We start from the raw sequence: 25,512 nt of genomic DNA, 5'->3' as shown, positions 1-25,512 counted from the left end.
AGCAGTGATAACAGCCTCGAGTCTTCTTTGGAAGCTTGGCACACCTGTATTTGGGGAGTTTCTCCCATTCTTCTCTGCAGATCCTCTCAATGTCTATCAGGTTGGATGGGGAGCATTGCTGCACAGCTATTTTCAAGTCACTCCAGAGATGTTCGATCGGGCTCAAATCCAGGCTCTAGCTGGGCCACTCAAGGAAATTCAGAGACTTGTCCAGAAGCCACTCCTGCATTGTCTTGGTTGTGTGTTTAGGGTCGTTGTGCCGTTGGAAGGTGAACCTTTGCCCCAGTCTGAGGTCTTGAGTGCTCTGGAGCAGGTTTTCATCAAGGATCTCTCTACTTTGCTCCGTTCATCCTGACTAGTCTCTCAGTCCCTGCCACTGAAAAAGATCCCCACAGCATGATGCTGCCACCACCATGCTTCACAGTAGGCCAGGTTTCCTCCAGACGTGACAGGCCAAAGAGTTCAATCTTGGTTTCAATCAGACCAAAGATGTGCCTTTTACTGAGGAGTGGCATCCGTCTGGCCACTCTACCATAAACGCCTGATTGGTGGCGTGCTGCAGAGATGGCTGTCCTTCTGGAAGGTTCTCCCATCTCCACAGAGGAACTCTGGAAGAGTGAACATCAGGTTCTTGGTCACCTCCCTGACAAAGGCCCATTTCCTACGATTGCTCATTTTGGCCAGGTGGCCAGCTCTAGGAAGAGTCTTGGCGGTTCCAAACTTCTTCCATTTAAGTATGATGGAGGAACTGTGTTCTTGGGGACCTTCAATGCTGCAGAAAGCTTTTGGTACCCTTCCCCAGATCTATGCCTCGACACAATCCTGTCTCGGCGCTCTACGGACAATTCCTTCGACCTCATAGCTTGGTTTTTGCTCTGACATGCACTGTCAACTGTGGGACCTTATACAGACAGGTGTGTGCCACTCCAAATCATGTCCAATCAATTGAATTTACCACAAGTGGACTCCAATCAAGTTTTAGAAACATCAAGGATGATCAATGGAAACAGGATGCACCTGAGCTCAATTTCAAGTCTCATAGCAAAGAGACTGAATACTTGTGTAAATAAGTAATTTTTTATAGATTTGATTTTTTTTAAATAAAACCTGTTTTCACTTTGTCATTATGGGGCATTGTGTGTAGATTGATGAGGAAAAAAACAAATTAAATAAATTTAAGTATAAGGATGTAACGTAACAAAATGTGGGAAAAGTCAAGGGGTCTGAATACTTTCCGAATGCACTGTATACTGTATTTCAATAAGACTAGCCTGGTAAAATGAAGGATAAATAAATGATAGGGTTTTATATTGTAGCAATATTACAGCACACATTAATAATGTAACTCTTCGTTAAGTGTTACTGTGAGAGAAAACAAACTGCTACGGCTTTGTGTCTGTGCACAAAAATCCACTGTTCTACCCAAATACAAAGTATAAAAAAATGGAAATGGAGTGTCTATAAACTACAACTGAATATTCATTAAAGTAATGTGCCTCCAAAACTAGCACTGATGATTCAGTATTTAATCTAGATCCCCAAGCAACTAAGAAACACTACTCTGCCTCCCCTGTACTAGTCTCTGACAGATTTAAGGATGGCAAAAATACGCCAGTACTTGATGTCTAATTGGCCATGTCAACAGCCCTCAGGGCCTAATAATGTCCTGTGGACTGGTAGTGTCATGTGAGGCCAGAGGAATGCCTAGTATCCCTGCCAACCTGACGGGGGCCTGGCTTGCCCTTTGTGTACATGGTGTTAATCATTTAACGCCCAGGGCTCTGTGAGGCTGTTATAGGAAAACTCCACCCAAAATCTATCTTTTGGTATTTCTTTCATTAGTCCATTGTTGACATAGTCCCAAAAAGTTTTGCTTGTCAGCAATCAAGTTTTCAAGATGTGTAACTTTCAAAAAACAGAAATCATCCCCATATGATGCATTTTGCATCCTATGATGTCAACAATGGACTAATGAAACATACCAAAATATTGTTTTTGGGTGGAGATTTCCTTTAAGGTCATCTGGCAGAAGTGGCTGAGCTTTCTTCTGTGAGGTGAACAGTCGGTAACATGGTCTAGTGTTGTCACAATAGCAGATTTTTTAAAAACTTCAATACCGATACCAGGTTTAGTATCATAATACTAGATACCAAAACGATATTCATTACCAAAAGGCTACTCAATACTGAAAGGTTGCCACTGCAACAAAAAAAGAAAGCGTATTACTGTAGCTAGTCCCAGAAAACCACTGGGGCTGATTTATTTTTATTTTTACATTGAACAATGTGTTGATAACTGGTAGAACTACTAAAATAACAAATAGAATATCTTCAATTTTATATAAAATGTCTTGCAAAAAATAAACACCATTAAATAACATAAGAATATCTTCAACTTTCCTTATGCAAAACTATATAAATCGGAGACTCAGAGCAGACAAAGGGTTAATTTGCTTATCTATGGCCAAAATATTGGGTGAAATTACATTCATTAGACCTATAATTCATTATTCATTACAGCTAAATAATGTACTAAATGAACAGTTTAGTTCCAAAACCACAAAAAAAACACTGAAGCTCATTTCTTAAGCTTCTATATTGCAATAGTCTACATGCCATAGAAGTACAATGTAATTTACACAGTATACTACGATTCCCAGAATGCATTTCACTTCCCATGGTGCAATGCTCTGCCTAGGGCTGCTGGTAGGCTAGTGGCTACTGCTAGCAAGCCCAGACAAATGTGAAGTAGTCTAAATATATTGCTGTCAAGTTATGAGTGCATTTCACCAAACTTTTTGGTTGTGTAATCATATTATAATGCTCACATGAATGTCATGCTAAATATATTGTAATGAAACAGGCAGGGAGCGAGGTTCGAACCATCAACCTTATGGCCCGAAGCCCAGCGTGCCATCGACTGTACCACAAAAGCATGCTCGTGTGGCTGAGTCGATATCCGTGCTTATAAAACAGGGTCGCTACAATATGTTCATACAAAAACAATACAAATTTCGTAGAATAACTACAAAGTTACACTGCAAATGTCATGTGTAAAATAGTATTTTTTTTAATGTAGTTTTGGAACTAAACGTCCCTTGCACTGCTTTGTAACACCTTTTGCTTAGTTGTTTCGGTGGGCTAGCCCTCATCTGCTCCACAAGCAAAGTATTCCCACAGTTCGCTTCTGGAGACAGTTTTGTCAACAAGCTGCGGACGTGGAGGTATGATGTTTTCTTTTGAAGAAGCCATGATGTCTACATTTTCGCTCTCTCACTTGCTTATGAAAAATGGCTGGCGCTATGTCAGCTGCATGCACAAGCGCAAGTAGCATGGCTAGCTTACTACCGCCCCCTTAAGAAGATTCAGAAAAATTACTAAAAAGACTCAATCCTCTCAATCCATATATGACTTGAGACACATTTGACAGAAGTACCGAAAGTAACAAAAACTCTAGTACAGAAGTTTCAGTATACCGTGCAACACTACCATGGTCAGTAACACAGTCGGGGTCGGGTCGGCCTGCTTACTTATTTTCTCTGTGCGGGCGATCTGCCCAGCCACCAGCCAGGCCAGAGCGGTGACAGCCACCAGAGCTCCTAGGTGTAGGAAGGGACCTGTGGCCTGGACAGGGGACCAAAGGAGACCCATTCTATTAATGAAATCATTCAGTGTTGAAGGTGTGGAATTACTACTCTCAATCACAGTTGTCAATAGTATGACATATGGTTGGCTACTGCATGATTACTAAAACCATAAATTATTAATAAAATAAATGATTAATTAACATATTGACTCAGTCTTAATAATATATATATTAGACGCATTTCTATTTTGAATGTTGCAATTTCATGTACAGTAACTGTCAAAGGTTTGGACATACCTAGTCAAAGTAACGGACTGTCATTTCTTCTTCTTATTGGTGTCCTTAGGTAGTGGTTTATTAGCAACAATTTAACCATGAAGGCCTGATTCACACAGTCTCCTCTGAACAGTTGATGTTGAGATGTGTCTGTTACTTGAACTCTGTGAAGCATTTATTTGGGCTGCAATCTGAGGTGCAATTAATGGTAATGAACTTATCCTCTGCAGCAGAGGTACTCTGGGTCTTCCTTTCCTGTGGCGGTCCTCATGAGGGTCAGTTTCATCATAGCGCTTAATGGTTTTTGCGACAACACAAAGAAACTTTCAAAGTTTTCCGTATTGACTGACCTTCATGTCTTAAAGTAATGATGGACTGTCGTTTCTCTTTGCTTAATTGAGCTGTTCTTGCCATAATATGAACTTGGTCTTTTACCATATAGGGCTATCTTCTGTATACCACCCCTACCTAGTCACAACACAACTGATTGGCTCAAACGCATTAAGGAAGGAAGGAAATTCCACAAATTAATTTTTAACAAGGCACACCTGTTAATTGAAATGCATTCCAGGTGACTACCTGATGAAGCTGGTTGAGAGAATGCCAAGAGTGTGCAAAGCTGTCATCAAGGCTACTTTGAAGAATCTCAAATATACAATGTATTTCTTTAACACTTTTTGGGTTACCACATGATTCCATGTGTGTTATTTCATTGTTTTGAAGTCTTCACTATTATTCTACAATGTAGAAAATTGTAAAATATGAAGAAAGAACATGGAATGATTAGGTGTCCAAACCTATGACTGGTACTGTAGTTCAATACAGTCGTTCACACATGATTTTTCAAGTATATAACCACATATCAGGAAGGTGTCCTGTGTAATACAGTATGATGCAGAGCCCTAAAGGGGCACGGGTTATTGAACTGACCTGGAGTGATATAGGGATGACTGCCCACTCCTCCCCCCATGTTTGATTGACAGATATGAATCCGATGGCAGTGGTCAGCAGGGCAGCACTCACTCCAATCTATAGGGGCAAACAGAGTTTGTTACAATCTCTCACACACACACACTGCCTGCCCCCCCCCCCCCAAGGCTAACTATTCCAACCATCTGTAGTGCGTTTGGCCAGATAACAGCACCCTGGGGCATGATGTCACTGCTTTCACAACCCCCAGGAAAACATGAACTCAAAATGTGGGGTTCAGGCAGTGTTCAGTCGGCCACTTGAAGACACACACACACAATATACAGGCCATATACACATATGCGCAATTACAGTCAAACACTAAAGCACGTACAGTTGAAGTCGGAAGTTTATATACACCTTAGACAAATACATTTAAATTCAGTTTCAAAATTCCTGACATTTAATCCTTGTAAGAATTCCTTGTCTTAGGTCAGTTAGGATCACCACTTTATTTTAAGAATGTGAAATGTCAGAATAATAAGAGAGAATTTTTTATTTCAGCTATTATTTCTTTCATCACATTCCAAGTGGGTCAGAAGTTTACATACACTCAATTAGTATTTGGTAGCATTGCCTTGAAATTGTTTAACTTGGGTCAAACATTTCAGTTAGCCTTCCACAAGCTTCCCACAATAAATTGGGTGAATTTTGGCCCATTCCTCCTGACAGAGCTGGTGTAACTGAGTCAGGTTTGTAGGCCTCCTTGCTCGCACACACTTTTTCAGTTCTGCCCACAAATTTTCTATAGGATTGAGGTCAGGGCTTTGTGATGGCCACTCCAATACCTTGACTTTGCTGTCCTTAACTTCTTGAGCCTATGGGGGTGCCATTTCGACATTGTAAAAATGAGTTCCCAAATTAAACTGCCTCGTACTCAATTCTTGCTCGTACAATATGCATATTATTATTACTATTGGATAGAAAACACTCTCTAGTTTCTAAAACCGTTTGAATTATGTCTGTGAGTGAAACAGAACTGGACTTAGAGCAATTTTCCTATGAGGATTTGAAAATGCTGAAATCTGCTCCCTGTTCCCAGACCAGTTTATTAATTTGCCTGTCCTCTATTGGTTGAGATGCACTGCATACGCCTTCCCCTGGGTGTCAGCGAATAGAGGGTCTTGAAATGGAGTCTCTAGGCAGATCTGAAAGTCTATAAATTGATTGGAATCAAGGTGTCCTCTCTTTTCACTCTTCGCTCTGACGCAGGGAGGATCTTGGCATGTCGTTTTAGAAGCTCATGTTTTAGCTCCTAGATATAGCCGGCTCTGTTTTTATTCGATATAGGCTTTAAAGACATCATAATCTTGTTATTTTAAACCGAGTTATATCAGTTTATGTCAGTATATTGCGATTTTCGGGTATTTCATTTTCTGGCTTTGTAGGAAGTTGGGTATCTCTCTCTCGCATGCTATTGTTTACTGCTAATTGCAACGTGGAAGACGACTTTATCCAACCCAGCAACGATTCTTTTTGACAAAGGACACCTATCCCAAGATTCTGATGAGAGGTCATCAAAAAGTAAGAACTATTTATGCTGATAATTCATTGTTCTGTTGAAAAAAGTCAAATGCATAAGACGCCATTACTTGCAGTGTAGCCTTGCTTTATCGCACCCTGTATTGCGCAGTAACGTTAATTTTAAAAATGTAATTCAGTGATTGCATTAAGAACTAATTTGTCTTTCAATTGCTGTCCAACCTGTATTTTTTTAGTCAAGTTTATGAATAGTTTTCGATAAGAATAGGTGCCTTTCCAAGATGGCGCCGGACAGATCGCTTGAGTGAGTATTTGGACACTATTCTCATTGTATAAGCACGATTTGTGCCGCTAAATATGCACATTTTCAAACAAACTCTATATGCATTGTGTAATATGATGTTACAGGACTGTCATCTGAAGAATTCTGAGAAGGTTAGTGAAAAAATTAATATATTTTGGTGGTTTATACGTTATCGCTCTTTTTGCCTTGAATCAATGCTGGGGTGATGTTTGCACATGTGGTAAGCTAATATAACGCTATATTGTGTTTTCGCTGTAAAACACTTAGAAAATCTGAAATATTGTCTGGATTCACAAGATCTGTGTCTTTCAATTGCTGTACGCTGTGTATTTTTAAGAAATGTTTTATGATGAGTAATTAGGTAATACACGTTGCTCTCTGTAGTTATTCTAGTCGCTTTGGTGAGATTTGTGATGGTGGCTGCAATGGTAAACTATGATTTATACCTGAAATATGCACATTTTTCTAACAAAACATATGCTATACAATAAATAAGTTATCAGACTGTCATCTGATGAAGTTGTTTCTTGGTTAGTGGCTATTTATATCTTTATTTGGTCGAATTTGTGATAGCTACTGATGGAGTAAAAAACTGGTGGAGTAAAAAAACTGGTGTCTTTTGCTAACGTGGTTAGCTAATAGATTTACATATTGTGTCTTCCCTGTAAAACATTTTAAAAATCAGAAATGATGTCTGGATTCAAAAGATGTGTATCTTTCATCTGGTGTCTTGGACTTGTGATTTAATGATATTTAGATGCTAGTATTTACTTGACGCTATGCTAGGCTATGCTAGTAGCTTTTCTACTGATGGGGGTGCTCCCGGATCCGGGTTTGGGAGGTGTTAGAGGTTAAACCATTTTGCCACAACTTTGGAAGTATGCTTGGGGTCATTGTCCATTTGGAAGACCCATTTGTAACCAAGCTTTAACTGCCTGACTGATGTCCTGAGATGTTGCTTCAATATAGCCACATACATTTCCTTCCACATCATGCCATCTATTTTGTGAAGTGCACCAGGCCCTCCTGCAGCAAAGCACCCCCACAACATGATGCTGCCACCCCCGTGCTTCACGGTTGGGATGGTGTTCTTCGGCTTGAAAGCCTCCCTCTTTTTCCTCCAAACATAACAATGGTCATTATGGCCAAACAGTTCTATATTTGTTTCATCAGACCAAAAAGTACAATCTTTGTCCCCATGTGCAGTTGGAAACCGTAGTCTAGCTTTTTTATGGTGGTTTTGGAGCAGTGGCTTCTTCCTTGCTGAGCGGCATTTCAGGTTATTTTGATATAGGACTCGTTTTACTGTGGATATAGATTCTTTAGTACCCGTTTCCTCCAGGATCTTCACAAGATACTTTGCGGTTGTTCTGGGATTGATTTGCACTTTTCACACCAAAGTACGTTCATCTCAAGGAGACAGAACGTGTCTCCTTCCTGAGCGGTATGACGGCTGTGTGGTCCCATGGTGTTTATACTTGCGTACTATTGTTTGTACAGATGAACGCGGAACCTTCAGGCGTTTGGAAATTGCTCCCAATGATGAACCAGACTTGTGAAGGTCTACAAATTTCTTTCTGAGTACTTGGCTGATTTCTTTTGATTTTCCCATGATGTCAAGCAAAGAGGCACTGAGTTTGAAGGTAGGCCTTGAAATACAACCACAGGTACACCTCCAATTGACTCAAATGATGTCAATTAGCCTATCAGAAGCTTCTAAAGCCATGACAATTGTCTGGAATTCTCCAAGCTGTTTAAAGGCACAGTTAACTTCGTGTATGTAAACTTCTGACCCACTGGAATTGTGATACAGTGAATTATAAGTGAAATAATCTGTCTGTAAACAATTGTTGGATAAATAACTTGTGTCATGCACAAAGTAGATGTCCTAACCGACTTGCCAAAACTATAGTTTGTTTTATCAAGAAATTTGTGGAGTGGTTGAAAAACGAGTTTTAATGCCTCCAACCTAAGTGTATGTAAACTTCTGACTTTAACTGTACATACACACCAAACATCGCACACTTGAGCATTACCTTGTGCAGCCAGTGCAAGTTCAGCTGTTGTCCCGCTGCTATGTGGCAAAGTGCTAAAATCTGAAAGAATAGACACACATAAATAAATCATATCACGTGAATTTCCACAACCACCATTTTCAAAACAGGTCCACAGCTGCCTGCGCCATCATAACTTTGGTCCAGACATGCATGGCTGCATGGCTGGACTTGGTCCAGACATGCATGGCAACACGTTTCTGCCCTGCCAGGTTACACCCCTAACATTACCTGGCTGTTACCCAGGCCCTAGACACAGTATCAATATCATCTCACAGTGAAAGTTTGATGAGATGACACAACTCACCATTAAAAATGCAATATAAGTGAAGCCGGCAGCGGTAGTGGCCAGGATTGGAACGGTCCCGTCGCTCCACTCCCCAGAGCGGTTATATAAAAACCTGTCAGACGGAAGGAAGCCAGTTACACAATAGTAGCGTCTCATGGATATCAGGACAGGCTACAGTTAGTGCTGATTTGGTCTCTGAGATGATGAGCGCAAGATCGTAGAAACCAGCACTGGCCAACCAGGAGTAGGTGTTGACACTGATCTAATGTCAGTTTTGTGTTTCCTCTAGTGGAAAAGGTTTGGATTCGGGGGGGAAGGGAAGCGGCTCCTAGATCTGTGCCTAAGGGCAACGTCGTGCTCCTATCCCCAGGGGTCTTTTTGTCACCCTGAGGGAAATTAATTGGCTGACTATACATTATTTTTTTCATTTAACTACGCAATGACGGCCTACCCTAGGCCAAACCCAGACGACGCTAGGCCAGTGGTGCACTGCCCTATGGGACTCCCAATCACGGCCAGATGTTCGAATCCAGGCTGTTTCACCAGAGGACCTCTATACCAGGCAGTGTCAGAGGAAAGCCCTAAAAAATGCCAAAGACTCTAGCCATCCTAGTCATAGACTGTTCTCTCTGCTACCGCACGGCAAGCGGTACCAGAGCGCCAAGTCTAGGTCCAAAAGGCTTCTTAACAGCTTCTACCCTCAAAGCCATAAGACTGCTGAACAGCTAATCAAATGGCTACCCAAACTATTTGCATTGACCCCCCCCCCCCATTTTTTACGCTGCTGCTACTCATCATTTATCTATGCATAGTCACTTTACCCCTACCTACATTTACATATTACATCAACTAACCTGTACCCACGCACATTGACTCAGTACTGGTACCCCTTATATATAGCCTCGTTATTATTATTTTATTGTTTCGCTTTCATTTTTTTTTTTTACTTCAGTTTATTTTGTAAATATTTTCTTAACTCTTATTTTTCTTAAAACTGCATTGTTGGTTAACTTCTTATGGCTGGGGGCGCTATTTTCAGGTTCGGATGAAAAGCGTGCCCAGAGTAAACTGCCTGCTACTCAGGCCCAGATGCTAAGATATGCATATTATTAGTAGATTTGGATAGAAAACACTCTGAAGTTTCTAAAACTGTTTGAATGATGTCTGTGAGTATAACAGAACTCATATGGCAGGCGAAAACCTGAGAAAAATCCAACCAGGAAGTGGGAAATCTGAGGTGTGTAGGTTTTCCAAGTCTTTGCCTATCCAAGATAGTGTAAATTTGGTCTGATTGCACTTCCTACGGCTTCCAGTAGATGTCAACAGTCTTTAGAACCTTGTTTCAGGCTTCTACTGTGAAGGGGGAGCGAATAAGAGCTGTTTGAACGAGGTGTCTGGCAGAATGCCATTAGTTTAGTCACGCGCGCGGCCGTGAGAGCGAGCTCTGTTCCTTTTCCTTTCTAAAGACAAAGGAATTGTCCGGTTGAAACATTATTGAAGATTTATGATAAAAACATCCTAAAGATTGATTCTATACATCGTTTGACATGTTTCTACGAACTGTATTAACTTTTTTGACTTTGTCTGGACTTAGTGCTCGCGCATTGTGCATTTGGATTACTGTACTAAACGCGCGAACGAAAAGGAAGTATTTGGACATAAATGATGGACTTTATCGAACAAAACAAACATTTGTGGAACTGGGATTCCTGGGAGTGCATTCCGATGAAGATCAAAGGTAAGTGAATATTTATAATGGTATTTCTTTTGTTGACTCCACAACATGGCGGGTATCTGTATGGTGGCTGAGCGCTGTACTCAGATTATCGCATGGTGTGCTTTTACCATAAAGCTTTTTGAAATCTGACACAGCGGTTGCATTAAGGAGAAGTACAGTGGGGAGAACAAGTATTTGAGACACTGCCGATTTTGCAGGTTTTCCTACTTACAAAGCATGTAGAGGTCTGTAATTTTTATCATAGGTACACTTCAACTGTGAGAGACGGAATCTAAAACAAAAATCCTGAAAATCACATTGTATGATTTTTAAGTAATTCATTTGCATTTTATTGCATGACATAAGTATTTGATACATCAGAAAAGCAGAACTTAACTTCTCTAGGGTAGGGGGCAGCATTTTCACGTTTGGATGAAAAGCATACCCAAATTAAACTGCCAGCTACTCATCCGCAGTAAATAAGATATGCATATTATTAGTAGATTTGGATAGAAAACACTCTGAAGTTTATAAAACTGTTTGAATCATGTCTGTGAGTATAACATAACTTATTTAGCAGGCGAAACCCCGAGGACAAACCATTCAGATTTTTTCTTTTGAGGTCACTCTCTTTTCAATGAATTTTCATTGGGAAACCTACGGCTTCCCCTGGACGTCAACAGTCTAGAGAAATTGGTTGAGGTTATTCCTTTGTGTAATGAAAAAATATGGCCATCTTGAAGTCGAGTCACTCTAGGTGTCCTGTGAGATAAAAGCGCATGACGAGAAGGCATGCTACGGTTGGTTTTAATCCTGTATTGAACACAGATCATCCCGTCTTCAATTTTATCGATTATTAACGTTAAAATATACCTAAAGTTGTATTACAAAAGTAGTTTGACATTTTTTGGCAAAGTTTACAGGTAACCTTTGAGATATTTTGTCGTCACGTTTGAGCAAGTTGGAACCTGTGTTTTTCTGGATCAAACGCGCCAAATAAATGGACATTTTGGATATATATCGACGGAATTAATCGAACAAAAGGACCATTTGTGATGTTTATGGGACATATTGGAGTGCCAACAACAGAAGCTCGTCAAAGGTGAGGCATGAATTATATTTTTATTTCTGCGTTTTGTGTCGTGCCTGCAGGGTTGGAATATGCTTATCTCTCTTGGTTTACAATGGTGCTATCCTCAGAAAATAGCATCGTATGCTTTCGCCGAAAAGCCTATTTGAATTCTGAAATGTTGGCTGGATTCACAACCAGTGTAGCTTTAATTGGGTATCTTTCATGTTTGATTTAATGAAAGTTTGATTTTATAGTAATTCATTTGAATATGGCGCTCTGCATTTTCTCAGGCTTTTTGCCAAGTGAGATATAAATATATTATATAAATATGAACTTTACCGAACAAAACATACATGTATTGTGTAACATGAATTTGAGTGTCATGTGATGAAGATCATCAAAGGTTAGTGATTCATTTTATCTCTATTTCTGCTTTTTGTTACTGCTCTCTTTGGCTGGAAAAATGGCTGTCTTTTTCTTTGACTCATACCTAACATAGTTTGGTGTGCTTTCGTCGTAAAACCTTTTTGAAATCGGACACTTTGGCTGGATTTACAAGCAAAACATTACTGAACATAACGCGCCAATGTAAACTGAGATTTTTGGATATAAATATGAATTTTATCGAACAAAACATACATGTATTGTGTAACATGAAGTCCTATGAGTGCCATCTGATGAAGATCATCAAAGGTTAGTGATTCATTTTATCTTTATTTCTGCTTTTTCTGACTCCTCTCTTTGGCTAGAAAATGGCTGTGTTTTTCTGTGACTAGGCGCTGACCTAACATAATCAGATGGTGTGCTTTCGTCGTAAAACCTTTTTGAAATCGGACACTGTGGTGGGATTAACAACGAGTTTATCTTTAAAATGGTGTATAATACTTGTATGTTTGACGAATTTTAATTATGAGATTTCTGTTGTTTGAATTTGGCGCCCTGCACTTCCACTGGCTGTTGTCAAATCAATCCCGTTAACGGGATTTCAGCCGTAAGAAGTTAAGGGCTTGCAAGTAAGCATTGCACAGTAAGTTCTACAACAGTTGTATTTGTCGTATGAGACCAATACGATTTTATTTGATTTAGCTGAGTTCAGCTAGGCACCAGCCGAACTGAAGCATGCTGACGCCTTTAGAGAGTGTGTAGAGAGAGTGATGATAAAATTAATAGGAGAGAGGAGAAGAGAGGAGCAGAGAGATAAGAGAATGAAAGGAGATGGAGAAAGTGGGATGAAGGGGCAGGGAGAGAAATACAGAGCAAAGGATGATGGGGGAAGCAGAGGTGACATTGAGCACTAATGAGAGGAAGAGAAAGGCGGTGGCGAACAGAGAGAGTGAGGGGAATGACCTTGGGGGGACAAAGCAAATTGCACCTTACAAGAAGAAACAAAGCTTTGCTCTCTCTCTCAAGGCACGCACACATTGCACCAAATGTGTTTGTAGACGTCTGACTGCCAACATTTTTCACGCAATTCTAGATGTAAAATCGGTATGAGCTCGGTTTGCAAATTACACTCTGAGGTGCAAAGTGCTCTCGGCCAGCAAACGCTGTTGGTGTGTACGAGAACTTAGTCTTTAGTCTCTGTTTTCTGGGTGAGAATGATTGTCAGACACAAGCTGACCTGACCGTGTGTCTGTCTGGTCTGACAGCCCAGTGTGAATTAAATGCCACTGAACACTATGAAACTACAGTACACACGGATCTGGCTGGACTAAAGCTTAGAGGCACATACTGCCATGTAGGAGTTTCTCATATCATAGTGGACTCTGGGACATAGCGTGCACATTCAATGTAGAAGGCTTTGAGGACTTGGTCAAGAGCTTGGTCAAAAACTCAGCTAAATAAACCCAATTCATAATTTCAGTGGTAGTATATTCTTCAATTGAATGCGCAATGTCTCTTGTCTCATGGCAAAACCAACACCTGAATTGTCTCCAAGTATAATTGGTTTTATGGTAACTGTGGGGAAGACATGAATGGAATAATCTGAGAGGTGATTTGGGGTCAAAGGGTATTCCTGCTTTATGTAATCATGCTCACAATAATCTGCAGTGATAGATGCCCTAAGGCCCATACATCCGCACCCATATTAGGGAAGAGGATTATCCCAAAATGTGTTGGCCAACCAATAAAAAAAAAAACACTCTAGAGTTAGCATTTTCAGTTTAGGCAAAAACATATGGAGACAAAATGGCAGCTTTTAAAAGTAAAACATTAATCTAAGTAATTGCCAGAGAATCAATGTAGGGGACGGTCATAGGATCATTTAGTGAACAGAACACTGACGGATGACGCCGATATACTGAGAGACATTAATCTATGAGTTGTATAACTAGCACACACACGGTACAGCAGGACTCACCAGTTGAACTCATTGTAGTCGTTGTGTGCCTCCCACCAGAAGTAGAACCAGACCAGGAGCAGAGAGAAGGTGAAGAAGAGGATGAGAGACCACAGGAACTCCCACTGGGAATCAAAACACACAAAGGAAGGATTATTACCTTTACCACAGTACCATTAGTCAAATATCATCAGATTAACATAAAGCACTTTGGCCAGTGTTGTGTTGAAACAGGTGAGGAAACATTGGAATACTATTGGTACATTCACTGTATGAGCAAAGGGCTGATGAGAAAGTGCTTTCTCCACCCCAGACTGGCACACCACTTAACATTACCCCCATACGTCAACATCACAATCAACACTGACAACACAAATGCAAGCAACAATAGTCTCCTAAATATCCGGCAGAGTCATCATTGGGCAATCTGCCCTAATCCAGCCAACGTGAGAGCCAAAGACTATAATCTGGATGTAGAGAGACTGATGACGGTGCAGCCAGTGCCGGCACACAAACTGATGGCTCAAACCTGGAGTCATGACAAACATTTAAAACACCATTCGCTAGCTGCATCAGATTAAGGTGGTAAACCACAAACAAATGAGGAATGGTCTGGAGAACAAGTCAATACAATAATGCTCATGTTTTATAGTGAATGTACTGTCAATTCTGTTACTAAATAATTTCACACTTCCACTTTGTGTACACATTCACAAAGCCTGCATGACCAAAGACAAAACAACATTCAAGCCGCTTTGCAACTGATTAAAAAGAGAGAACCACATGTCTGGTATCAGCGGAGGTAGAGGCAGTATGCAGTGTATGTGACAAATAAAACACGTGTATATGACAAATAAAATTAGATCTGAACTGTCATAGGGCGACATGGTCTCAGTAAAAAAGCAGGGGGGCTCAAAGCTCACATCCCCCCAATCCACTGTCATCCCTATCAAGTAATTACTCACATTAACTTAAATAGCCAATGAGACCATGAGCCTACTATTGGTCAGCCTTCCAATGCCACCGCAAGCTGTAATAAGAGCTCTAATAAAAGAGATACAAGATATAATGTTAGCATGCGGACATGCACAAAACTTGGAAGACAATGCACAAAACGTGAGCTTTTCAAAGACAGCAAGACTGGCTGCTCTTCACACTGTATTTGTACACCAGCCCACAAATTAGCACAATCAGGCTTACTCAGAGTCTGGAGGACTGGAGAACGCTTAGATAGAGATGTAGAAATATAACTGACATGACTGTCTGATTTGCAAAAAAATTATAAAAATACAAAATAAAACACTTGTTCCAGCTCTATACATAACATTTCTTTCTCTAATAATGTTCTTACATTGCACCATCCAGAATAAGACCCAGTTGACCCTGTACTTAGCATTGCTTTGACAGGAGATATCAAGGTGATATGAGAGCACAAACAAAGCTGTCTGGACGTTCACCTTGGATGACTGTTCCATGGAGAGCATCAACTGGCAGTAGCACAGGGTGTCAGACAGGGCCAGGTCTAATGGCTGGGTGGTGACAGATACCAGCCTGAGCCCCTTGTATACCTTCTGCCCATCTCCCTGGGCACTTGAGAGGAGAGCCTAAATGTGTTTATGTGGAGTTCAGCCCAGGCCAAACAGCAGTTTAACTAGGGGGACACTAAAGCACATGTTTGGGATGGTATGAGGATTATTACGTAACAGGATGGGGCAGATTTGGTGATTTGGGGCAGGGATTGAGATTATAGTAGTATGAGGGAAGGAAGCATGTGGGATTTGTAGGTGGTGATTCTTTTTAGCCATCAATCTCTTCCGGATAAGTAATTATAAAAAAAAAAATCGGGAAAACAACATATGTTAAATTATTATTATTATATAGACCAGAACCTTGTTACTGTTTGACGTCTAAGTTTGAACATTAGTCATGAAGATTAGGCTATTCTCTATTTTCTGACCTAGAATATTTACTACTTCCTTCTATGACCGTACTAAGAAAATCACTTGTTCAGAAATCATAGTAATACAGACTCCAGAACGGTTACCATAGGGTTAGTTTCACATGGCTACACTTCCAAATCTCATATTGATTGCAACGTGAGAAAGCCAGACATCAAGGTAACTATAGGGTTAACCCTGTGGTAGGGAGGTGGTCCCTGTGGTGCAGGCTAGGGTCTGACTGGCAGCCCTGCTGACTGATCCAACTGCTCTGGCCCTGTCCCCCTGGCTTTTAATGACTACCCAGAAACACCTGGGAGAGGGACACCTTGAGGTCATGCAAGGGGACATTGTTCACGTGCTGATGGCAAAATGGATTACAGAGGTGACACCCCTGGGAGAGGGGACTGGATGGTCAATTAGTAGGTAGTGTTTGGACAACAAAGGAGACAAAACGTTGGGGATCCTTTTAACCTGGTTGTTTGGGAGCTAATCAAGTTGCCAGGCCAGTTATGTGAGTGGCAAAGATTGCATACAATGTGCAATAAATGTGTACGTAAATAATGTGCAATTCAAGCTTCAAATTAACATAATTTCAAACGTGTTTTGAGCATTATTAGGCTGGCTGTCACATTTTTTCCTTCAATTAATATTCAGCCAAGCCAGCATCATGTATAGTATGTGCAACGTGTACAGTATGACTGAACCTTAATCCTGTCTCACTGTTCTTCTCTGCTGCTGTTTAGGAGCTGATCAAAATCAGAGATGTCTGACATGATACGGCCTGCCTGCCTGATGACATCACATTTGCATTCTGCAAGGCTTGCTTTATTTAGGGAGGAACATACGCCTTCAGGCCAGGGCCGACACCATAGCATTAAAAACTGCTTTCTGACTACAGTCGAAACAAGGAACCAACTCAAAATGTACTGAGCGTAATAGATCTAGTAGTCCGTTGAATCATATCATTTTGAATGATATTTGAACTTCCATTCAAAAATGAGGGAAATGAGGGATGCAACCTTTTTATTATATTTATCACAAGATGTGTCCAAGTGAGGTTAAATGGTCAATATTATCTTCCAGTCAAGAGGGGTCAGGAATATTTTTTGTAAAAGTATAGTATTTAATGGGTCTGAGAGGAAATAAAAGGTTTTAGATTGTATTGAATGGGAGGTTTTCAAGCCCAACAGAGTCGACTCATTCAGCCTTGTACTCTGCTAGTGGGAGCGGGGTGAGGAAATTACTTTCCTCTACCGAGAAGAAAAATGTATATATATTTTTTGAAATGTCATAAAAATTGCTGTACTGCTTGTCTGAAGGGCACTAGGCAGGCAGACAGCTGAATAAGGATGGAATACATCATAGCCTAAGCCTCATTGACCAACAGAGGCTAAAAATAGAGGGATGAAAAGGATCAGGGGATAATTATCTTCTGTGGAACCATAAACCCGCGTATTACTGCTAAAAATCTGAGAGGATCCTCCACTGTCTCTCAGGACCAAATATGAGTAGATGAGTAGACATGTCATCACTTAAATAACATATTTGCATGTACAGTCGAACAAACGCCATATTCTAAATTGTTAAAGCTGCAATATGTAACTTCTCTGGGGTAACCTGACCAAATTCACATAGAAATGTGTTTTGTGTCATTCTCACTGAAAGCAGTAGATATGTTCTGTATGTGCTATTTCTATGCTTCCTGTTCTTAAGTTTAGTTTTTGCATCTTTTACTTTAGGTTTTGTACACCAGCTTCAAACATCTGAAAATACAATATTTTTGGTTTTTGAAAAGGTATTTCACAGAGGTTTAGATGGTACAATGATTCTCTACACTACACTTGCATGGTTAGTCAAATTAACTATTAGAATTTTAGCAACCAGGAAATGCAGAGTGATTTGTGCATAGCGCATCTTTAAATTAATATTTCAAGATGGTTAGAAAAGAGCTCTACTCGTTACATCACAGTAGCTTTCTACTGACCAGTTTAGGTATAACGAGTTTAGTTTTGGTGACGCAATATATTTGTATATGTTCAAGGCCATCTTGCTGTGCTGTGCCTAAATGGGTCTACTCCTCAAAAGGTGCTTGCAAGTAATCCAATTTCCTTCCTACTTGCTAGCTCCAAGGCTAGCAGAGTATTCTCCACTATTCTCCAGTGGCTCCATCTAAACAGCCAGCAGTCAGGAGTGTAGTGTTTTATGATTGTATTGGCTTTTCTCTTGTGGGGCCATTTCCTCTCGTTACCTCCCAGTACCAACGTCATTATAGCGTCTGCCTCTACCCATGCCTACTAGGAGTCCAGGCTTTTATAGTGTCATTATGACTATAGATAGACCTACCAGCATTCGGCTGCACGGAAGATATCACACACAAACCTAGCATGGAGCACAGAACAGTCCACCTTCACTGCAGGTCAGCAAGCTAAAGAGCACTCCCACGAGACGGTCATAAAATAAAAAAATCACAGGCAGGCAAATTATAATGAATGTAGTGATGCTAAACTAGAACGTCCACATATACTGTAAACTCATTATCAGGTTTAACTCCCTGTTTTAAACAGAGAAGGGGAACGTTGGATCCAAGTGCACCAGCAAGGTAATAGGAGGACAGACAGATGGGGCACATAATAAATGAATGATTCACTAACACCATGATGATGATAATATTATTAGGCTCCAGAATTCCCCTGCCCTATTGCTGTCCCATCTACAGTAGCTCCTGACTGCAGCTCAGTAGAGGAATAAGCTAATTCCACACCAACCCCTGAGGGCTGGGTCTATCAAATCAAGCAGGCATGTGAAGTTCACTGGAAAGGAATCCACTCAGAAAGGAGATGTAGAGACATTCTAGATGAGTGTTTGGAACATCGTCTTACAGAGGTTAAGAACAATGTTTCATTAGTAGCTACACAATTGACTGCTGCCATTGCCGAAATAAATTATATAAATGTTCTGTTCATGTCTAATTTATTGTGCTACAGTATATAATGTAATCTTGTACAATATTAAAGGAATGAAGGCAATTTGTTGGACTGGCTACAGGATTATGTCTGCAGAATTAATGATGTTACAGTAAGGCACGACAATTCAAACTACATTAGCCCAGTCAATCCACAGAAATACTACTTCTACACATCAACAGTCCTCAGGCTAAATGGTATCCAATCCTTCAATTAAAAAAAATCCAAATTGAATAATTTGCATGAGATTTATTGAATGCACTTATTGAACACTTTGAATTACACTTATTTCACATGGCAATTCTGTGGAAGCAAGATAAGAGGTGTGAGGAAGAACCCACCCATTACTCATCATATACACACATCATGCAAACACGCTACCACACGCCAGAAGGCACACTTGGCAATATCTATTGAAATGTGTCGAGAGCGTTTTAGCCTAGAGAACCAATTCCGCCTAGTATTCACACACTCCTCAATCTCATAGGATAATGCTTTAGTTAGCTTCTGTACATTGACGGGGTCATGATAGGGGCTGCACCAAATGTTTGATGTATTATAATTGATTATGCTTATGTTGTATTAATAGAAGGGGAAGGGCTATAAGACCCCTCCCCCTCCACATTTATAGGGTCCTAGACTACAGATTAACTATATATATATAAATAGTTAATCAAGATGAACTATTAACTATATATAGTTAATCTCTCTCTCTCTATATATATATATATATATATATACACACACACACAGTGGGGAGAACAAGTATTTGATACACTGCCGATTTTGCAGGTTTTCCTACTTACAAAGCATGTAGAGGTCTGTAATTTTTATCATAGGTACACTTCAACTGTGAGAGACGGAATCTAAAACAAATATCCAGAAAATCACATTGTATGATTTTTAAGTAATTAATTTGCATTTTATTGCATGACATAAGTATTTGATCACCTACCAACCAGTAAGAATTCCGGCTTTCACAGACCTGTTAGTTTTTCTTTAAGAAGCCCTCCTGTTCTCCACTCATTACCTGTATTAACTGCACCTGTTTGAACTCGTTACCTGTATAAAAGACACCTGTCCACACACTCAATCAAACAGACTCCAACCTCTCCACAATGGCCAAGACCAGAGAGCTGGTGCAGTGACATCACTAGGGCTGGACTTCGGGCTTAATAAAATAACTTAGGACTTTTCCTATTTTGCAGAACTCAGGAGAGACATCAGTTGTATGTGTGATGTTTGATCTTTGACTTCTGTCTACAGCTGTATTTTGATTCTAAGTGCACATTGTGTGTTCCTTATTTGTTAACCTGTCAAGGACTGGGGTTCCGTTCCGCTAGCGGAACCCCTCGCCAAGAGCCAATGAAATTGCAGGGCGCCAAATTCAATCAACAGAAATCTCAAAATTGAAATTTCTCAAACATACAAGTATTAGACACCATTTTAAAGATACAATTCTCGTTAACTTCTCTAGGGTAGGGGGCAGCATTCGGAATTTTGGATGAAAAGCATGCCGAAATTAAACTGCCTGCTTCTCGGGCCCAGAAGATATGATATGCATACAACTGGTAGATTTGGATAGAAAACACTGTAAAGTTTCCAAAACCGTTAAAATCGTGTCTGTGAGTATAACAGAACTGATTTGGCAGGCGAAAACCTGAGAAAAATCCATTCGGGAAGTCGTTTTTTTTTGGTTTTATAGTTTTCTATTCAATGCCACTACAGTATCCATTGACTTAGGACTCAAATTGCAGTTCCTATGCCTTCCACTAGATGTCAACAGTCTTTAGAAATTGTTTCAGGCTTGTATTCTGAAAAATGAAGAAGTAAGAGCAGTCTGAATGAGTGGACCCTAAAGTGTCACAGAGCTTTTTCATGCGCGAGACCGAGAGAGTGCCTTTCTTGTTTACCTTTCATATTGACAACGTTATTGTCCGGTTGAAATATTATCGATTATTTAGGCTAAAAACAACCTGAGGATTGAATATAAACATCGTTTGACATGTTTCTATGAACTTTACGGATACAATTTTTTGTCTGCCTGCGTTTGAGCCTGTGGATTACTGAAGAAAACACGAACAAAACAGAGGTTTTTGGATATAAAGAGACTTTATCGAACAAAAGGAACATTTATTGAGTAAATGATTGTCTGCTGAGTGCAACCATATGAAGATCATCAAAGGTAAGGGATTAATTTTATCTCTATTTCTGACTTGTGTAACTGTTCTACTTGGCTGGTTACTGTTTGTAATGATTTGTCTGCTGGGCTATGTTCTCAAATAATCGTAAGGTATGCTTTCGCCGTAAAGCATTTTTTAAATCTGACACCGTGGTTGGATTCACAAGAAGTTAATCTTTAAACCTATGTAAAATATGTTTTGTTTTCTGAATTTTTATAATGAGTATTTATGTATTTGAATTTGGCGCCCAGCAGTTTCACTGGCTGTTGAAGAGGTGGGACGCTAATGTCTCACGTACCCAAGAGAGGTTAATCCCACCACAGTGTCCGATTTCAAAAAAGCTTTTCGGCAAAAGCAGAACATATCATTATGTTAGGTCAGCAACTAGTCACAGAAAGCATACAGCGATTTTCCAACAAAAGAGAGGAGTCACAAAAAGCAGAAATATTGATAAAATTAATTCTTCATCAGATGACACTCCCGGGACAACATGTTACACAATACATGTATGTTTTGTTCGATCAAGTTCATATTTATATCCAAAAACCTCAGTTTACATTTGGCTTTGCCTCCAAAACATCCCGTGAATTTGCACAGAGCCACGTCAATTTACAGAAATACTCATAATAAACATTGATAAAAGATACAAGTGTTATTCACAGATTTAAAGATATACTTCTCCTTGCAACCGCTGTGTCAGATTTCAAAAAAAGATACAAGTGTTATTCACAGATTTAAAGATATACTTCTCCTTGCAACCGCTGTGTCAGATTTCAAAAAAACTTTACGGAAAAAGCACACCATGCAATAATCTGAGTACGGCGCTCAGAGACCAACACAACCCCAAAAGATATCCGCCATGTTGGAGTCAACATAAGTCAGAAATAGCATTATAAATATTCACTTACCTTTGTTGATCTTCATCAGAATGCACTCCCAGGAATCCCAGTTCCACAATAAATGTTTGATTTGTTCAATAAAGTCCATCATTTATGTCCAAATTACTCCGGGCAGGTCCAGGCAAAGGTTCAGACGAAAAGTAATATTACAGTTCGTAGAAACATGTCAAACGAAGTATAGAATCAATCTTTAGGATGTTTTTAACCTGTTGAGGACAGAGGGCGCTGTTTTCACTTTGGGGGAAAATCGTGCCCAATTTAAACGGCCTCGTACTCAATTCTTGCTCGTACAATATGCATATTATTATTACTATTGGATAGAAAACACTCTCTAGTTTCTAAAACCGTTTGAATTATATCTGTGAGTAAAACAGAACTCCTTTTGCAGCAAACTTCCTGACAGGAAGTGGAAGATCGGAAATCGATGCACTGTTCTAGGGGCTGCCTATTAAAGTCCTTGATATTTATTAGTTTAGATGCACTTCATACGTCTTCCACTAGATGTCGACAAGCAGTGAGAGAAGAAATTGAGTGTGTAACTTGATCTGGGCTCGAATAATAGCTCTTGGCATGACGTGTCACCAGTTTCCTGTTTTCTGGAGAGCGCGAGAAGGGACCTGGATTTGGCTTCTGATAAGCTGTCGTTATGGACGACTAATATCTCCGGCTTTGATTTTATTTGATACATGTGACAATATCATCGTAAAGTATGTTTTTTCAATATAGTTTAATCAGATTATTGAAATTTTTTCGGGAGTTTTGCCGTGTTCCGTTCTCTGAGTTTGTTGACGATGGAGAGATTCGCGCCACTTGGCAAGTGTGCTTGCTAAATCGAGAGGGAAAAAGGCCGTTCTAAAACCAAACAACGATTGTTCTGGACAAAGGACCCCTTGTACAACATTCTGATGGAAGATCAGCAAAAGTAGGACCCATTTTATGATGTTATTTCATATATCTGTCGTACATGTGAACTAGTCGTTTGCGCCCAGAGTTTGGGCACTCTCTCGCTATACCTAAGCTGGATGTCGTAATGAAGTTATTTTTAGAATTCTAACACGGCGATTGCATTAAGAACTAGTGTATCTATCATTTCCTATACAACATGTATTTTTTAGTTATGTTTATGAATAGTTATTTGGTCAGAATATGTGTCAGAAAAAGTGTCATAAAAATATCCGGACGTTGTGGGAAAAAGATGCTACGTTAGCACATTGTATAACCACTGATTTCAGCTCTAAATATGCACATTTTCGAACAAAACATAAGTGTATGTATAACCTGATGTTATAGGACTGTCATCTGATGAAGCTTATCAAGGTTAGTCAAAAATTATATATCTTTTGCTGGTTTATTCGCTAACGTGCCTATTGCTATCGCTAACGTGCCTTGATGAATGAATGCGGTAGTGTGGTAGGCTATTGTAGTAAGCTAATATAATGCTATATTGTGTTTTCGCTGTAAAACACTTTAAAAAAATCGGAAATATTGGCTGGATTCACAAGATGTTTGTCTTTAATTTGCTGTACACCATCGATTTTTCAGAAATGTTTTATGATGAGTATTTAGGTATTTGACGTTGGTGTCTAATTACTCTGGCTGCTTCGGTCCTATTTGTGACGGTAGCTGTGATGGTAGCTGCAATGTAAAACTGATTTATACCTCAAATATGCAAATTTTTCGAACAAAACATAGATTTATTGTATAACATGTTATAAGACTGTCATCTGATGAAGTTGTTTCTTGGTTAGTTTGGTTGGTTCTTGGTTAGTTAGGTTGGCTTTGTGCATGCTACCTGTGCTGTGAAAAATGTCTGTCCTTTTTTGTATTTGGTGGTGAGCTAACATAAATATATGTGGTGTTTTCGCTGTAAAACATTTTAAAAATCGGACATGTTGACTGGATTCACAAGATGTGTATCTTTCATTTGTTGTATTGGACTTGTTAATGTGTGAAAGTTAAATATTTCTAAAAAATATCTTTTGAATTTCGCGCTCTGCCTTTTCAGTGGAATGTGGGAGGAGTTCCGCTAGCGGAACGCCAGAGCCAGACAGGTTAACATAAATCTTTAATAATGTTACAACCGGAGAATTCGTTTGTCTGTAGAAAAGCAATGGAACAGAGCTCGCTCTCACGTGAACGAGCGTCACGAGCTCAAGGCATTCTGGCAGACCTCTGACTCTCATTCGCCACCACTTCACAGTAGAAGCATCAAACAAGGTTCTAAAGATTGTTGACATCTAGTGGAAGCCTTAGGAAGTGCAAAATGACCCCATAGACACTGTGTATTCGATAGACTAAGAGTTGAAAACCTACGAACCTCAGATTTCCCACTTCCTGGTTGAATTTTTCTCAGGTTTTCGCCTGCCATATGAGTTCTGTTATACTCACATACATCATTCAAACATTTTTAGAAACTTCAGAGTGTTTTCTATCCAAATCTACTAATAGCAACTGGGACTGAGTAGCAGGCAGTTTACTCTGGGCACGCTTTTCATCCAAATGTGAAAATGCTGCCCACTATCCATAACAAATTAAGTAAATAAAACGGAGCACAAAAAACGGAACCAACAACATCAAAATTGTGCATCTGTCCAGTCCTGTATTAAAACACACTTCACCACTTAACACTACAGTCCAAAGTCTATCATCAATTAACTATCTGGAATATGCCAAACTATGAAGAATGCAACTAGGGTTTGCCTGTGGATGATGCCGTGCAGGTGTTTGTACACATGCATATACACACACACACACACACACAAATAGTGCTATACATGCACTCAAACATATTCAGTTCGCCTTTCTGTTATGACTTTTGTTGTTTGCATTGTTGTTTTCTGTTTTCCTTGTCTTTTGTTCATTGTCTTGGTCATTGGGGGGGTCTTGGAGGTGGGGAATGGATTATTTTATTGTGGGAGGGGTCTCGGATAGTTGAGGGGCAGCTCTTGGGGAACTGTGGGGGGGATCTTGGGGGGCTGGTCGCCTGGCGGTTGGGAGCTTGGGCCGGTGGCTGATGGATCGCTGGATCAGGTCCCCATTTTTGACCTTGTGGGAGATCTGTCGACGTGCCCTTGAGCAGGGCGTTGACCCTGGTTGCTTCTGTGTGTCGCTCTGGATGGGAGTCCATTAGATGACTAATGTGATGTAGTTGTTGAGCGGCTTCACTGCAAGTATATTGTATGTTTTAAATATTCAATACATGTTTTTCTTTTTTTAAGAATGCAACTAGGGACTGAAGCAGGTGTACACACAGGCCGAGCGAGCGAGCGAGAGAATCCTCTCCACCATCACCCACCCTTTCCTCAGGCAGTGGTCTGCCCGTCTCCTTGTTGTCCTGGGCCAGACCAGCAGCTGGTGGGGTTGTCACTGAATGTCCCACAGCTCATCACAGCCCTAATCCCTTCACAACTCCCTCAAAATCATTAGTGTGTTTCCCCA

The 25,512-nt window shown here is 40.1% G+C and overlaps 1 protein-coding gene across 1 annotated transcript in view; it reads right to left on the bottom strand.

The window, feature by feature from the left end:
* LOC120028965 (glycerophosphodiester phosphodiesterase domain-containing protein 5-like) overlaps positions 1-25,512 on the bottom strand; it is a 61,231-nt gene that overhangs the window by 19,926 nt on the left and 15,793 nt on the right. The window contains exons 2-6 of the mRNA XM_038974250.1: positions 14,111-14,214; positions 8,978-9,071; positions 8,653-8,712; positions 4,792-4,890; positions 3,530-3,623 (exon numbers count right to left, since the gene is read on the bottom strand). Of these exons, the coding sequence (XP_038830178.1) occupies positions 3,530-3,623; positions 4,792-4,890; positions 8,653-8,712; positions 8,978-9,071; positions 14,111-14,214 (451 nt within the window). The remainder of the gene's footprint in view (positions 1-3,529; positions 3,624-4,791; positions 4,891-8,652; positions 8,713-8,977; positions 9,072-14,110; positions 14,215-25,512) is intronic.

Source organism: Salvelinus namaycush, chromosome 34, assembly GCF_016432855.1.
Source record: "Salvelinus namaycush isolate Seneca chromosome 34, SaNama_1.0, whole genome shotgun sequence".
Lineage (NCBI taxonomy): Eukaryota > Metazoa > Chordata > Actinopteri > Salmoniformes > Salmonidae > Salvelinus > Salvelinus namaycush.
The sequence above is the reverse complement of the archived record's forward strand: the minus strand, read 5'-3'. Positions and strand labels throughout refer to the sequence as shown.